Below are 12085 nucleotides of genomic sequence, written 5' to 3' on the forward strand. Positions count from 1 at the left end.
ATCTAGCCTCGACTTGAGGGCATGAATACTTGCTCTTTAAATCATTGTGCTTGTTACAAAAAATTTAGATTAATCAGAGGTGCCAGAATCTCCTCTGTCTTCAGAGGAGAGAGCCACCTGTAACTGGAGCAAAAGGAGATGTGATAAATAGCAAGCAAATGCAAATTGACACAAAGTGCTGGAGTAACTCAGCGGGCCAGGCAGCATCTCTGAAGAGAAGGAAAGGGTGACGTTTTGGATCGAGACCCTTCTTCGGAAATGTCACCCATTCCTTGACCTGAAACGTCACCCATTTCTTCTCTCCAGAGAGGCTGCCTGTCCTGCTGAGTTACTCCAGCACTTTGTGTCTATCTTCGGTTTAAACCAGCATCTGCAGTTCCTTCCTACACAAGCAAATGCAAATGTTTTGTACCTCACGCTTTTCTAAAGATAATTCATTTTCAGCACACAATTCTAGAAGAACGAGATTATTTCCATTATTCATGTTTGGGCATATCATCAAACGATGATTGTGGTGGGTATAATTGATGAACATGATGCCGGCACAAATCACTTGAAAGTAGTTATGAATGGCTGCTTTTCCCTCCAAACGTGGCCCAAGAGGCTTTGACATCAAATATTACACCTTGTGAAGTTAGCTAATTATTTTACTTTGCTGAGAATTTGGATGCATTGGACTTGGTGATGCATTGGACTTGGACAGGTTATGTGAGTGGGCAGAAGCATGGCAGATGCAGTTTAAAGTGGATTAATGTGAGGCTATCCACTTTGGTGGTAAGAACAGAAAGGCAGATTATTATCTGAATGGTGTCAAGTTAGGAAATGGGGAAGTACAAAGAGATCTGGGTGTCCTTGTTCATCGGTCACTTAAAGTTAGCATGCAGGTACAGCAGGCAGTGAAGATAGCTAATGGCATGTTGGCCTTTATGACAAGAGGAGTTGAGTATAGGAGCAAAGAGGTCCTTCTGCAGTTGTACAGGGCCCTGGGGAGACCGCACCTGGAGTACTGTGTGCAATTTTGGTCTCCAAATTTGAGGAAGGACATTCTTGCTATTGAGTGCAGCGTAGGTTCACTAGGTTAATTCCCGGGATGGCGGGACTGTCATATGCTGAAAGACTGAAGCGACTAGGCTTGTATACGCTGGAATTTAGAAGGATGAGAGGGGATCTTATTGAAACATATAAGATTATTAAGGGATTGGACACGTTAGAGGCAGGAAACATGTTCCCAATGTTGGAGGAGTCCAGAACCAGGGGCCACAGTTTAAGAATAAGATGAGGAAAAACGTTTCCAGTCAGAGAGTTGTAAATCTGTGGAATTCTCTGCCTCAGAAGGCTGTGGAGGCCAATTCTCTGGATGCTTTCAAGAGAGAGCTAGATAGAGCTTTTAAAGATAGGGGGTATGGGGAGAAGGCAGGAACAGGGTACTGATTGTGAATGATCAGCCATGATCACATTGAATGGCAGTGCTGGCTCGAAGGGCCGAATGGCCTACTCCTGCACCTATCGTCTATTGTTCATTGTCATTTACTGAATAGACAATTAAAGCTTTCAAAGTATCAAAATAATAGTATTGATGAATGTGGCAAATTAAGCAAAAGAATGGAATAATCTCATCATCTCACAGTAAATCTGTTTCTAAACAATGTATCATAAGAAACCATGAAGCTATTCTAAGGAGTCTAGTGATCACTTCTTCCTGTTCATTTCAACAGAGCAAAAGTTCAGTTTTGGTGGGTTTAGAGATGAGGAAATATTACAATACGATACGATACGATAGAACTTTATTTATCCCAGGAGGGAAATTGATCTGCCAACAGTCATAAAAAATGCAAAATGCACGAAACATGAAAATAAAGTGACGAGTGGAAAGGCTTGGGGATGTGCAAATATTGAGGGGGGGGGGGTGGTGTTGGGGGGGGTGGGTATTCAGTCTCATCTTAATGGAACCGGTCTGTGGCTGAAGGTACACCTCAGGTTGACCAGTGTATCATGGAGGGGGTGAGCTGTATTGTCCAGGATGCTCTGCAGTTTGAGGAGCATCCTCCCCTCCAAGACCACCTCCTATGAATCCAACTCTGCCCCCAGGACAGAGCCAGCCTGATGAGTTTGTTGATCCTAATGGCGTCCGCGGCCTTTACCCTGCTGCCCCAGCACATGGCAGCGAAGAAGACGGCACTGGCTACCACCGATTGGTAGAACATCTGCAGCATCTTACTGCAGATGTTGAAGGAGCAAAGCCTTCTCAAAAAGTATAGCTGGCCCTGTCCCTTATTGTACAGGGCCTCAGCATTCCTGGACCAGTCCAGTTTACTGTCCAGGTACACTCCAGGGTATTCAAACTCCCTGATAAACTGCACATCCACACCTGTGATGGAGACAGGGGACAGGGGTGTTCCTCTCCTCCTAAAGTCCACTACCAACTCCTTAGTCTTGTCGGTATTGAGCTGCAGGCAATTCAGATCAACACTGTTAGATCAACTGTCCATTTTGCACTACAACCATTTCTTTTCTTTACATTGAAACAGAATGACTTTGCGATTAGATCATTTTCTATCTCAGTTGAAAATGGCACAAATCATCCTTGGTAGTTATTTTGCTTGCACGTTGAGCCTTCAGAGGGTTGAGGCATGAGTCATGGTGAACTTTCCTCTCACAATTGTTTCTGTCAAAAACAGATTAACGTCATTTATATCATTTTGATTCATTGGTAACATAACCACCAGATGATGACATTAACTACATAATGTGATTTACTGAATGTGAAACCTTTCAGGGAGCCAATGATGATGTGATAGGGTTTCTTTGCACATGTAAATCTTTCTTTCATTAATTTAGTTCAACATTAGAATATTAGTTTAAATTTAACCAGATAAACCTGTATTCCTGTGACTCAGTATTTGGAAGACTAATATGCTAGGGCAGTTTGAGATCAAAAAGGAGGTGGTGTTGGGGCTCTATGTAGATCATTAAGGGCTTGATGAGTTCTATGCAAGATATTAAGAGAGGCAAGAGAGGAGATTACAGGAGTCTTGATGAAGGTATCTTCTCTAGACACAGGCGAAAACAATTGGGTAGTAGAGATAATCCAGGAGATAGTAGGCCAGTGAGCCTCATGTCATTGGTAGGGAAGCTGTGGTAGTAGATTAATCGAGATAGGATTTACTCGCATTTAGAAGAGTATGAGCAAATCAGGAGCAGTCAACATGGCTTTATATGTGGCATGTTATGCTGTACAAACTTGACAGATATTTTTGAGGAGGTGATGGTGATCGATGAGAGTAGGGCAGTGGATGTTGTCTATATGAATTTTAGTAAGGCATTTGATGCAGTCCCCTGTGGCAGGCTAATCAAGGTGATTAAGATGCATGGGTTCCACAGTGACTTGGTCATTTGGATTTGGAACTGGCTTACTCATGGAAGGAGGAGGATTGTGGTAGAAGGACGTTATTCTGGCTAGAAGTCTGACAAGACACAACTTGGATCTAAATGTAGATGGAGTTGTCCAATGACATTCAAGGAATTAGCGGTTCTGGGGAACATGCAGAGAAGAGGAGTTGAGGTTCAGTCATGATCATGAATGGTGGGTCAGGCTTGAGGTGTCAAAAGTGGTGTGCCTCAGGGTTTGGTGCTGGGCTCGTTACTGTTTGTCATCTATATCAGCGGTCTCCAAACTATGGCCTGTGGGCCACATCCGGGCCGCCACGAGATTTTATCCAGCCCACAGCAGGGTCTTAGACAGCGGGGACTGGAGGCAGAAGCTGCAGGCGAAGGTTCACCGGAGAGCAGATCACCACCGACCCAGAGCCGGGACAAGGAGAGAGATCGCAGCGCCCCCTCGAAACTTCCCTCCTCGCCGCCGCTCAACCTGGGGGGGGAGGAGAGAGAGTCGGGGTAGAGGGAGCAGCGGGTGAGAGCAGGAGCGCGGGGAGGGGGAGGGTGTCAGCGGGGGCTGCTCCCTCCCTCCCTCCCTCTCTCTCTCCCAGCGCCAGCGAGATCTGCGCCGCTCCTCCACTCTCTCTCCGGCCCCGTCGCCCTCGAATCCAGTGAAATACGAACAAGCACAAGTGAAACTTCGCTGGTCGCCGTTGCCGCCGCCGCCGCCGCTCACCCCGGGGATGCGGGGCTTCCGACAACAACAACTACACTAGTGTCTGTTCTTATTTTGCTGCGTTATTGGGAGACGGGGCTGGAGAAGAGAGTGGAGCAGCGGCGCAGATCCCGCTGGCTCTGGGAGAGAGAGAGGGAGGGAGCAGCCCCCACAAGTGGCGGCGCTCCTTCATGGTGCAGGAGCTCTCCCGCTCTCACCCGCTGATCTGTCTAACCCGACTCTCTCACCCCCCCTCCCATCTCTATCTCTCTCCCCCAGTGGTGGTCACTGTATTTTTTCTGTTTTATAAATAATTGTATACCTACGGTATATATATATATATATTCCAATATTTCAAGCTTTTAAAAATTGAATATTATTTATTTGTTGCCATATAAACGTAATGTAAACTAACCTAGCCTAACCTGGTTTAACCTTTCCTAATCTAATCGAACGTAACCTAGTCTAAACTTTTTTGAGTTCAGTAAATTTATAAAACTCACACTTCCTTGGCGGACAGGAAGCAAAGAGTAGGAATAAACGGGTCCTTTTCGGAATGGCAGGCAGTGATTAGTGGGGTACCGCAAGACTCAGTGCTGGGACCCCAGTTATTTACAATATATATTAATGATTTGGACGAGGGAATTGAATGCAACATCTCTAAGTTTGCGGATGACACGAAGCTGGGTGGCAGTGTTAGCTGCGAGGAGGATGCTAGGAGGCTGCAGAGTGACTTGGATAGATTAGGCGAGTGGGCAAATGCATGGCAGATGCAATATAATGTGGATAAATGTGGGGTTATCCACTTTGGTGGCAAGAACAGGAAAGCAGGTGAATGGTGGCCAATTAGGAAAAGGGGAGATGCAACGTGACCTAGGTGTCATGGTGCACCAGTCATTGAAAGCAAGCGTGCAGGTGCAGCAGGCAGTGAAGAAAGTGAATGATATGTTAGCATTCATAGCAAGAGGATTTGAGTATAGGAGCAGGGAGGTTCTGCTGCAGTTGTACAGGGCCTTGGTGAGACCGCACCTGGAGTATTGTGTACAGTTTTGGTCTCCTAATCTGAAGAAAGACATTCTAGCCTTAGAGGGAGTACAGAGAAGGTTCACCAGATTGATCCCTGGGATGGCAGGACTTTCATATGAAGAAAGACTGGATAGACTAGGCTTATACTCGCTGGAATTTAGAAGACTGAGGGGGGATCTTATTGAAACATATAAAATTCTTAAGGGGTTGGAGAGGCTAATTGCGGGAAGATTGTTCCCGATGTTGGGGAAGTCCAGAACCAGGGGTCACAGCTTAAGGATAAGGGGGAAGTCTTTTAGGACCGAGATGAGAAAACATTTCTTCACACAGAGAGTGGTGAGTCTGTGGAATTCTCTGCCACAGAAGGTAGTTGAGGCCAGTTCATTGGCTATATTTAAGAGGGAGTTAGATGTGGCCCTTGTGGCTAAAGGGATCAGGGGGTATGGAGAGAAGGCAGGTACAGGTTACTGAGTTGGATGATCAGCCATGATAGAAAACATAGAAAATAGGTGCAGGAGTAGGCCATTCGGCCCTTCGAGCCTGCACCGCAATCATATTGAATGGCGGTGCAGGCCCGAAGGGCCGAATGGCCTACTCCTGCACCTATTTTCTATGTTTCTATGTTTCTTTATTTTTTCCTATGGCCCGCAAAAATGTGCCAAATATGTAATGTGGCCCTCATGCTGAAAAGTTTGGAGGCTCCTGGTCTATATCAATGATTTGGATGAGGACATACATGGCAAGATTAGCAAGTTTGCAGATGATACAAAAGTGGGTGGTTATGCAGATAGTGAAGATGGTTATGAAAAATTGCAGCAGGATCTGGATTGATTGGCCAGGTGGGCTGAAGAATGGTTGATGGAATTTAATACAGAGAAATGTGAGGTGTTGCATTTTGGGAAGTCTAACATGGGCAAGACCTACACAGTGAATGGTAGGCTTCTGGGGAGTGTTGTAGACCAGAGGGATATAGGAGTGCAGGTGCATGGTTCCTTGAAGGTGGAGTCGCAGGTAGATAAAGTTGGTCAAAAAGGCTTTTGGCACATTAGCTTTCATCAGTCAAAGTATTGAGTATAGAAGTTGGGAAGTCATGTTGCAGTTATATAAGACGTTGATGAGGCTGTATTTAGAGTATTGTGTTCAGTTCAGGGCACCATGTTATAGGAAAGATGTTGTCAAGCTGGAACGAGTACAGATATTTATGAGGATATTGTCAGGACTAGAGGATCTGAGCTAAAGGGAGAGGTTGAGTAGGCTGGGACTCTATTCCTTGGAGCGCAGGAGGATGAGGGGTGATCTTATAGAGGTGTATAAAATCATGCGAGGAATAGATCAGGTAGATGCACAGTCTCTTGCCCAGAGTTGGTAAATCGAGGACCAGAGGACATAGGTTTAAGGGGAAGGGGAAAAGAATCCGAGGGGTACCTTTCTCACACAAAGGTTGGTGGGTGTACGGAACAAGCTGCCAGTGGAGATAGTTGAGACAGGGACTATCCCAGCATTTAAGAAACAGTTAGACAGGTAAATGGATAGGACAGGTTTGGAGGGATATGGACCTAATGCAGGCAGGTGGGACAAGTTAGCTGGGACATGTTGAGCAAATTGGGCCGAAAGGCCTGTTTCCACACTGTTTTCTTTAAATTATGTAAATGCAATGCACTTCTCTAGTTTCTTGTGTGCAGGCCACATTGAGGGTCACATACATACATAATTATAGGCTCACCTACTATTACCTTGAGTGAGCCTGCATTTATATGGGAAATTAAGGTCTCGTCACCAGCTTCATGCATGACGTGCATGGAATAATCTAAATGCATTATGTGCGAGAGTAACTCAGTGGGTCAGGCAGCATCCCGGGAGAACATGGATAGGTGATGTTCCTTTAAAGAGTCCCGATCTGAGTTACTCCAGCACTTTATGTCTTTTCTTGTAAACAGCATCTGCAGTTCCTTGTTTCTATAACCAAAATGCACTAACAGTTTTGCACTATAATTGCGATATGGCTGTTGGTTTCCTTATTAATTTCTGCTAAAAATGTACACTACAGCTTTTTAAAGAAAAAGTGATGCATGATATTGTTTTGCTTGAAATAGTAAGTGGAGATTGTTAAAAGTCTTGATCAAGAGCTGGTGAAGCAATACTAAAAAATCCTGTGTTATCTTATGCATATTTGTACCTGTTGTGAGTCTGGTATATTGTGTTTTTGTTTTTTTTGGTGTTTTTGTTTTTTATTTTTAGGGGAGGCAATAATCCTTTGTGCATATTATCGGAAATAGTCCTTGGAAAGTTACTCAGTGATAAATTCATGCTGCAGGGCACCCAAGAACTCTCAAACTGTTTTTGATCAGATATCCTTGCATTGTTTCACAAATAATGTTTTTGCAATTGATGTCAAATGGTAACTCTGGTTTAGTTGTAGCATTCGACTTTTGGAGTTGGAAGTATTTTGGACTTAAATCTTGAATGGAATGCGAGTGCAATATCTCACTGATGAGAAGGGCAGGCACATTTTAACTACCAGAGGCCAAAAGATCTTTGGGCATTATTTGAAGAGCAGTGTGTTTGTTCAGCTGTCTTGGCCAATATTTATCCCTCGATCAGAATCACCAGAAAAACAAAGTATTTGCTGAGATGCAAGAATGACTGCATTTCATTGACTGTAGATCATTTTGTGATCACCTCTAGTCATCAAAGGCTCAACATAAATCAGTGTGTATTCTTTTCAAATTAAAGACAGAGTGTTGTAACATTACATTATGCTTTCATCTCTGACATTTGTTAGATTGCTGGGAATAAAACAAGTGAATTTCTCCACTATATATCGTTTTCATATTTAGTTTAGTTTAGTTTAGAGATACAGTGTGTAAAAGGCCCTTCAGCCCACAGTGTCTGCACCGACCAGCGATCACCCATACACTAGTTCTATCCTACAAACTAGGGATAATGTACAGAAGCCAATTAACCTACAAACCTGCACGTCTTTGGCGTGTGGGAGGAAACCGGAACACCCAGAGAAAACCCACATGATCACAGAGAGAATGTGCAAACTGTACAAACAGCACCTGTAGTCGGAATCAATCCCGAGTCTCTGGCGCTGTAAGGCACCATCCCTACCTATGCCACTGTGACACCCCTGTTATATTACTATATTTTTGACAGTGAGGAATATTAAAATCATGTTTCACTTGCACCAGCCACTTATTTCATATTTATACTGTACAGGACAATTGGACAGTTTGGCTTTATTTTAAAAAGGAATACTGTGGCACAGACTTCAGACTGAAGAAGGGTCCTGATCCAAAAAGCCACCTTTCTATTTTCTCCAAAGATGCTGCCTGGCCCCCTGAGTTACTCCAGCGTTTTCAGTCTTTGGTATACACCAGCATCTGTAGTTGATTTTTATTATCACTTTACTGTTCTATATTCTTTTAAAATTTTTTAAAAATTTTATTTAAATTTTAACAAAACAAATACATGTATGAACTCATAGTACGCGATGGTACCTACATTATAAATTAGATTATACATTTAAATTTGATTATACCTGTATTGTTCTGTATTATCTCCCCACCCACAACCCCCCTTCCCCACCTCCCAGTTAGAAACAAGAGGAAAAAGGAGAAGAAGAAAGATAAAGAAATAAAAAAAATTAAAAAAGGAAAGAAAGAAAGAAAGAAGAAAGAAGGGAACCTGGAGACAAGAAGGAAACACTTCCGGCTAATTTCTTATTAAATTCTTTTTAGGGGTATCAAAACAATCCTGAAATTAAATATTTCCAATTCTTAATCCTAGTTTTAAAGTGAATGGGCTCCAAAGTTTCAAAAAGAAATCATATTTATCTCTCAAATTATAAGCAGCTTTTTCTAATGGGATACAACTACGCATTTCTGCATACCGTCTTGCAATTCTTATTTCATTGTGATCTTTCCAAGTGACCGCCACACATTTTTTTGCTATTGCTATTGCTATTTTGAGAAATCTTTCCTGATATTTATCTAAAATTAATCTTGGTAATATTCCTTTAGTATCTCCCAATAAAAACAACCTTGAATCCAATGGTATGGTCTTATTCATCAATTGTTCCAAAAAGTTTTTTAGGTCTTTCCAAAAAGGAGTTACCTTAGGACATGCCCATGTGGAGTGTAAAAAAGTACCCACATCCTGGTTGCATCTAAAACAAATTTCAGGTAAATTTGGATTTAAATTGTTTAATTTTTTCGGAGTTAAATATAGTTGATGTAAAAAATTGTATTGTACTAAACTATATCTCACATTAATCTAATTTATCTAAACACAATCTTTCCCAACTTGGTTCATCAATGCTAATATTCAGATCTGTTTCCCATCTTTGTCTTGATTTTTGAATTCCTGTCTTTGGACTAGATTTTTGTAACAATTATACATTGAAGATATAATTTTTTTAGTTCCCTTGCCCTGAATCAGGGATTCAATTCCTTGAATTTGAAATAAAAACACTGTTCTATATTCTATAACGTCAAATTCCAGGTAATGGCAAACTGTTGACATTTGAATTATTTACATTGCAAAATCCATGGGAAGTGCCCTGGCTATGGCTTGACACACTGGTAGTGTTGAAAACCTAGGACTGGATGAGAAAGCAGTCAGAAGTTAGGAAGCTTATATTTTGCACTGTTCAGCCAATGAGTACACTACAGGAATCTGCTAAATTATGACTCTTTCCTTATTGTTTCTCATTAATTTTTAATCTTCACCATTTACTGTTTAAATGGCTTCTCCTTTCTTCCCAAAATGTGTTTTCCATCTTTCTGCCCAATTCCGTTTGTTTAGAGCATCACAAATCTCTTTCATTGATTAATAATTATTTAAAAGGGGAAACGTGGCACAAAATTGGCAATCATATCCTGACCACAGGAGTTTGAGTCAAGTCTATACTTGTAGCTGTGAAGGGCCAAAGTGAAATAAGAATACAGTTTGACCTAGTTACTAATGGACATGAATTCATAGCACGGAGTTGAAAGTATAATCCTGAGGCAGCACAACAGTGATTGGTATGGGAAACAAAACAGTTGCCCTGCAAGACAGCGTTGTTGGCTTGACAATTCTTGGAACAGTATAAGAAGAGCTTTATCCTGTATTTTGGTCACAATAAAAAAAATGAACTAGACATAAACTGCTTCTATTCATGCTTAGAAAATGTGGTACATTATTTTCCCTGCTGCTATTATATTTCATAATGGTCAGCACAACCAAGTGCAGTGTTAACCCTTGGGTAGTTACTTAGCCTCTAAGCATATTTATTGTCCCTTGTGCAAAGTCACGAAGCACTGTTTTTTTAAACTTACAATGCCTTTAGTTATTATGGAAAACGTGTTTGCCTTATGTAATGTAAAAGGCAAAATTTCATTCAAATATTGTGTGCTTAAATATTTGGGTGTTTCTTCTTTAAGATGCACCAACTCAGAAGTTCAATTTTAAACAGAAGTTGCATTGAATTGTGTGGTGCTGCTCTATTTAAAAAAAAAATCTTTACCTAGCACCATGAGTGGTCTGTGGGATTGATTTATTGCTTCATGCATTTAATCCACTCTTTTGATCTGCTGGTAGAGAGACAATCTCCTATTGAGTCACGAATGACACATTGCACTTCTCTGATCTCATGAAGGATGAATTTGAATGCAACCATTTTTATCGTTGGATCTGTGGAACTGAGGTATTTTCAAAACTAACGTTGCTCCAATTTTTTTAAAAAGAAATGTTGATGCTAATTCTACATTTCTTATCCTGGGAGAATAGTCATCACAAATATTGCAGTAACCCAGGAAAGCCATATTTCATAGATCTAGTTCGCTTTGACTTTCCGGTTTCCCTCAACGACCACGCAAAATTTGTGGATGAGCTGTTGCCAGAAGTTCAATTGTGAGTTCAAGAGTCAAAAGTGTTTTAATGTCATATATTCCAGATAGCACAATGAAATTCTTACTTGCAGCAGCACAACAGAATATGTAAACATGGTACATGTAAAGAATATAGAAAACAAGTAAAAAGGTTGGTTCAGTGTATATATATATTATATATATATTTATATATATTTATATATATATATATATATACACACACACATATATATATAAATATATATATATATATATACTAGACCAAGTGGACCCGTTGGGCCCAAACCTCCTGCATTGGTGCAGCACCTTCTCCCCACTACCCTCTCCCCCCTCACTCCCCGCCTCCCGCCCCGCCTCCCTCCCCGCCTCCCTCCCCCCCTCCCTCCTCCCTCCCCTCCACTTCCCCTCCCCCTTCCCCCATTCCCCCCCCCACTCCATCCCCCTCAATCCCCCTTATCCTCTCTTCTCCCCCCTCCCTCCCTCCCCCCTCTCTCCATTCCCCTCCCTGCCTCCCCCCTCTCTCCATTCCCCTCCCTGCCTCCCCCCTCTCTCCATTCCCCTCCCTCCCCCCTCTCTCCATTCCCCTCCCTGCCTCCCTCTCCCCCCCTAGGAGATAGATTTAAACTTTAAAATGTGAATAACTTTTAAAATATAACAACAATTTCAATGAAACTTCCATTAGCACTAAAGGGATAACGGTGAGTAAGGTGGGCCTAAAATTGTCGCGCTGTTGTGTACCGTTTTGGCTGTAGTACAGGAACAAACAAACAAACACGAGAGTTTGTTTATATATATATATATATATATATATATATATATATATATATATATATACGCACACAACAATAATCAATCAATAATAGTGCAATAATAACAATTATAGTCTGTTAGGCCCTGAGTTTGCCCATTATTATCTTTTATCCTCTCCTTGTAAAAATATGTTTGCCACTTCTTTCGGAAGTGAGATTTATTGCTAGATTGTTAAGAATGCTTTAAAAGGTTTCATTGTGTCCTTGATGATGGTTTGAAATCAAAAGAATTTCTGGCCTGGCAGAGCTTTGGAAAACTGAGTGAGCACAAACATGAGACACAA

At 41.8% G+C, this 12085-nt stretch overlaps 1 protein-coding gene across 4 annotated transcripts in view; it reads left to right on the forward strand.

Annotated features, from left to right (window-relative positions):
* mtmr7b (myotubularin related protein 7b) overlaps nucleotides 1-12085 on the forward strand; it is an 80682-nt gene that overhangs the window by 7804 nt on the left and 60793 nt on the right. Inside the window, exons 1-2 of one of the 4 annotated variants that reach the window (XM_078397863.1) lie at nucleotides 9236-9303; nucleotides 10703-10808. The exons of 2 other annotated variants lie outside the window; for them this stretch is intronic. In XM_078397863.1, the coding sequence (XP_078253989.1) occupies nucleotides 10755-10808 (54 nt within the window). In that variant the 5' untranslated portion in view covers nucleotides 9236-9303; nucleotides 10703-10754. Of the gene's footprint in view, nucleotides 1-9235; nucleotides 9304-10702; nucleotides 10809-12085 lie in introns of those variants that run through there. One more of the 4 variants, XM_078397852.1, reaches the window with a different exon arrangement.

This window comes from Rhinoraja longicauda, chromosome 1 (assembly GCF_053455715.1).
Source record: "Rhinoraja longicauda isolate Sanriku21f chromosome 1, sRhiLon1.1, whole genome shotgun sequence".
Taxonomy (NCBI): domain Eukaryota; kingdom Metazoa; phylum Chordata; class Chondrichthyes; order Rajiformes; family Arhynchobatidae; genus Rhinoraja; species Rhinoraja longicauda.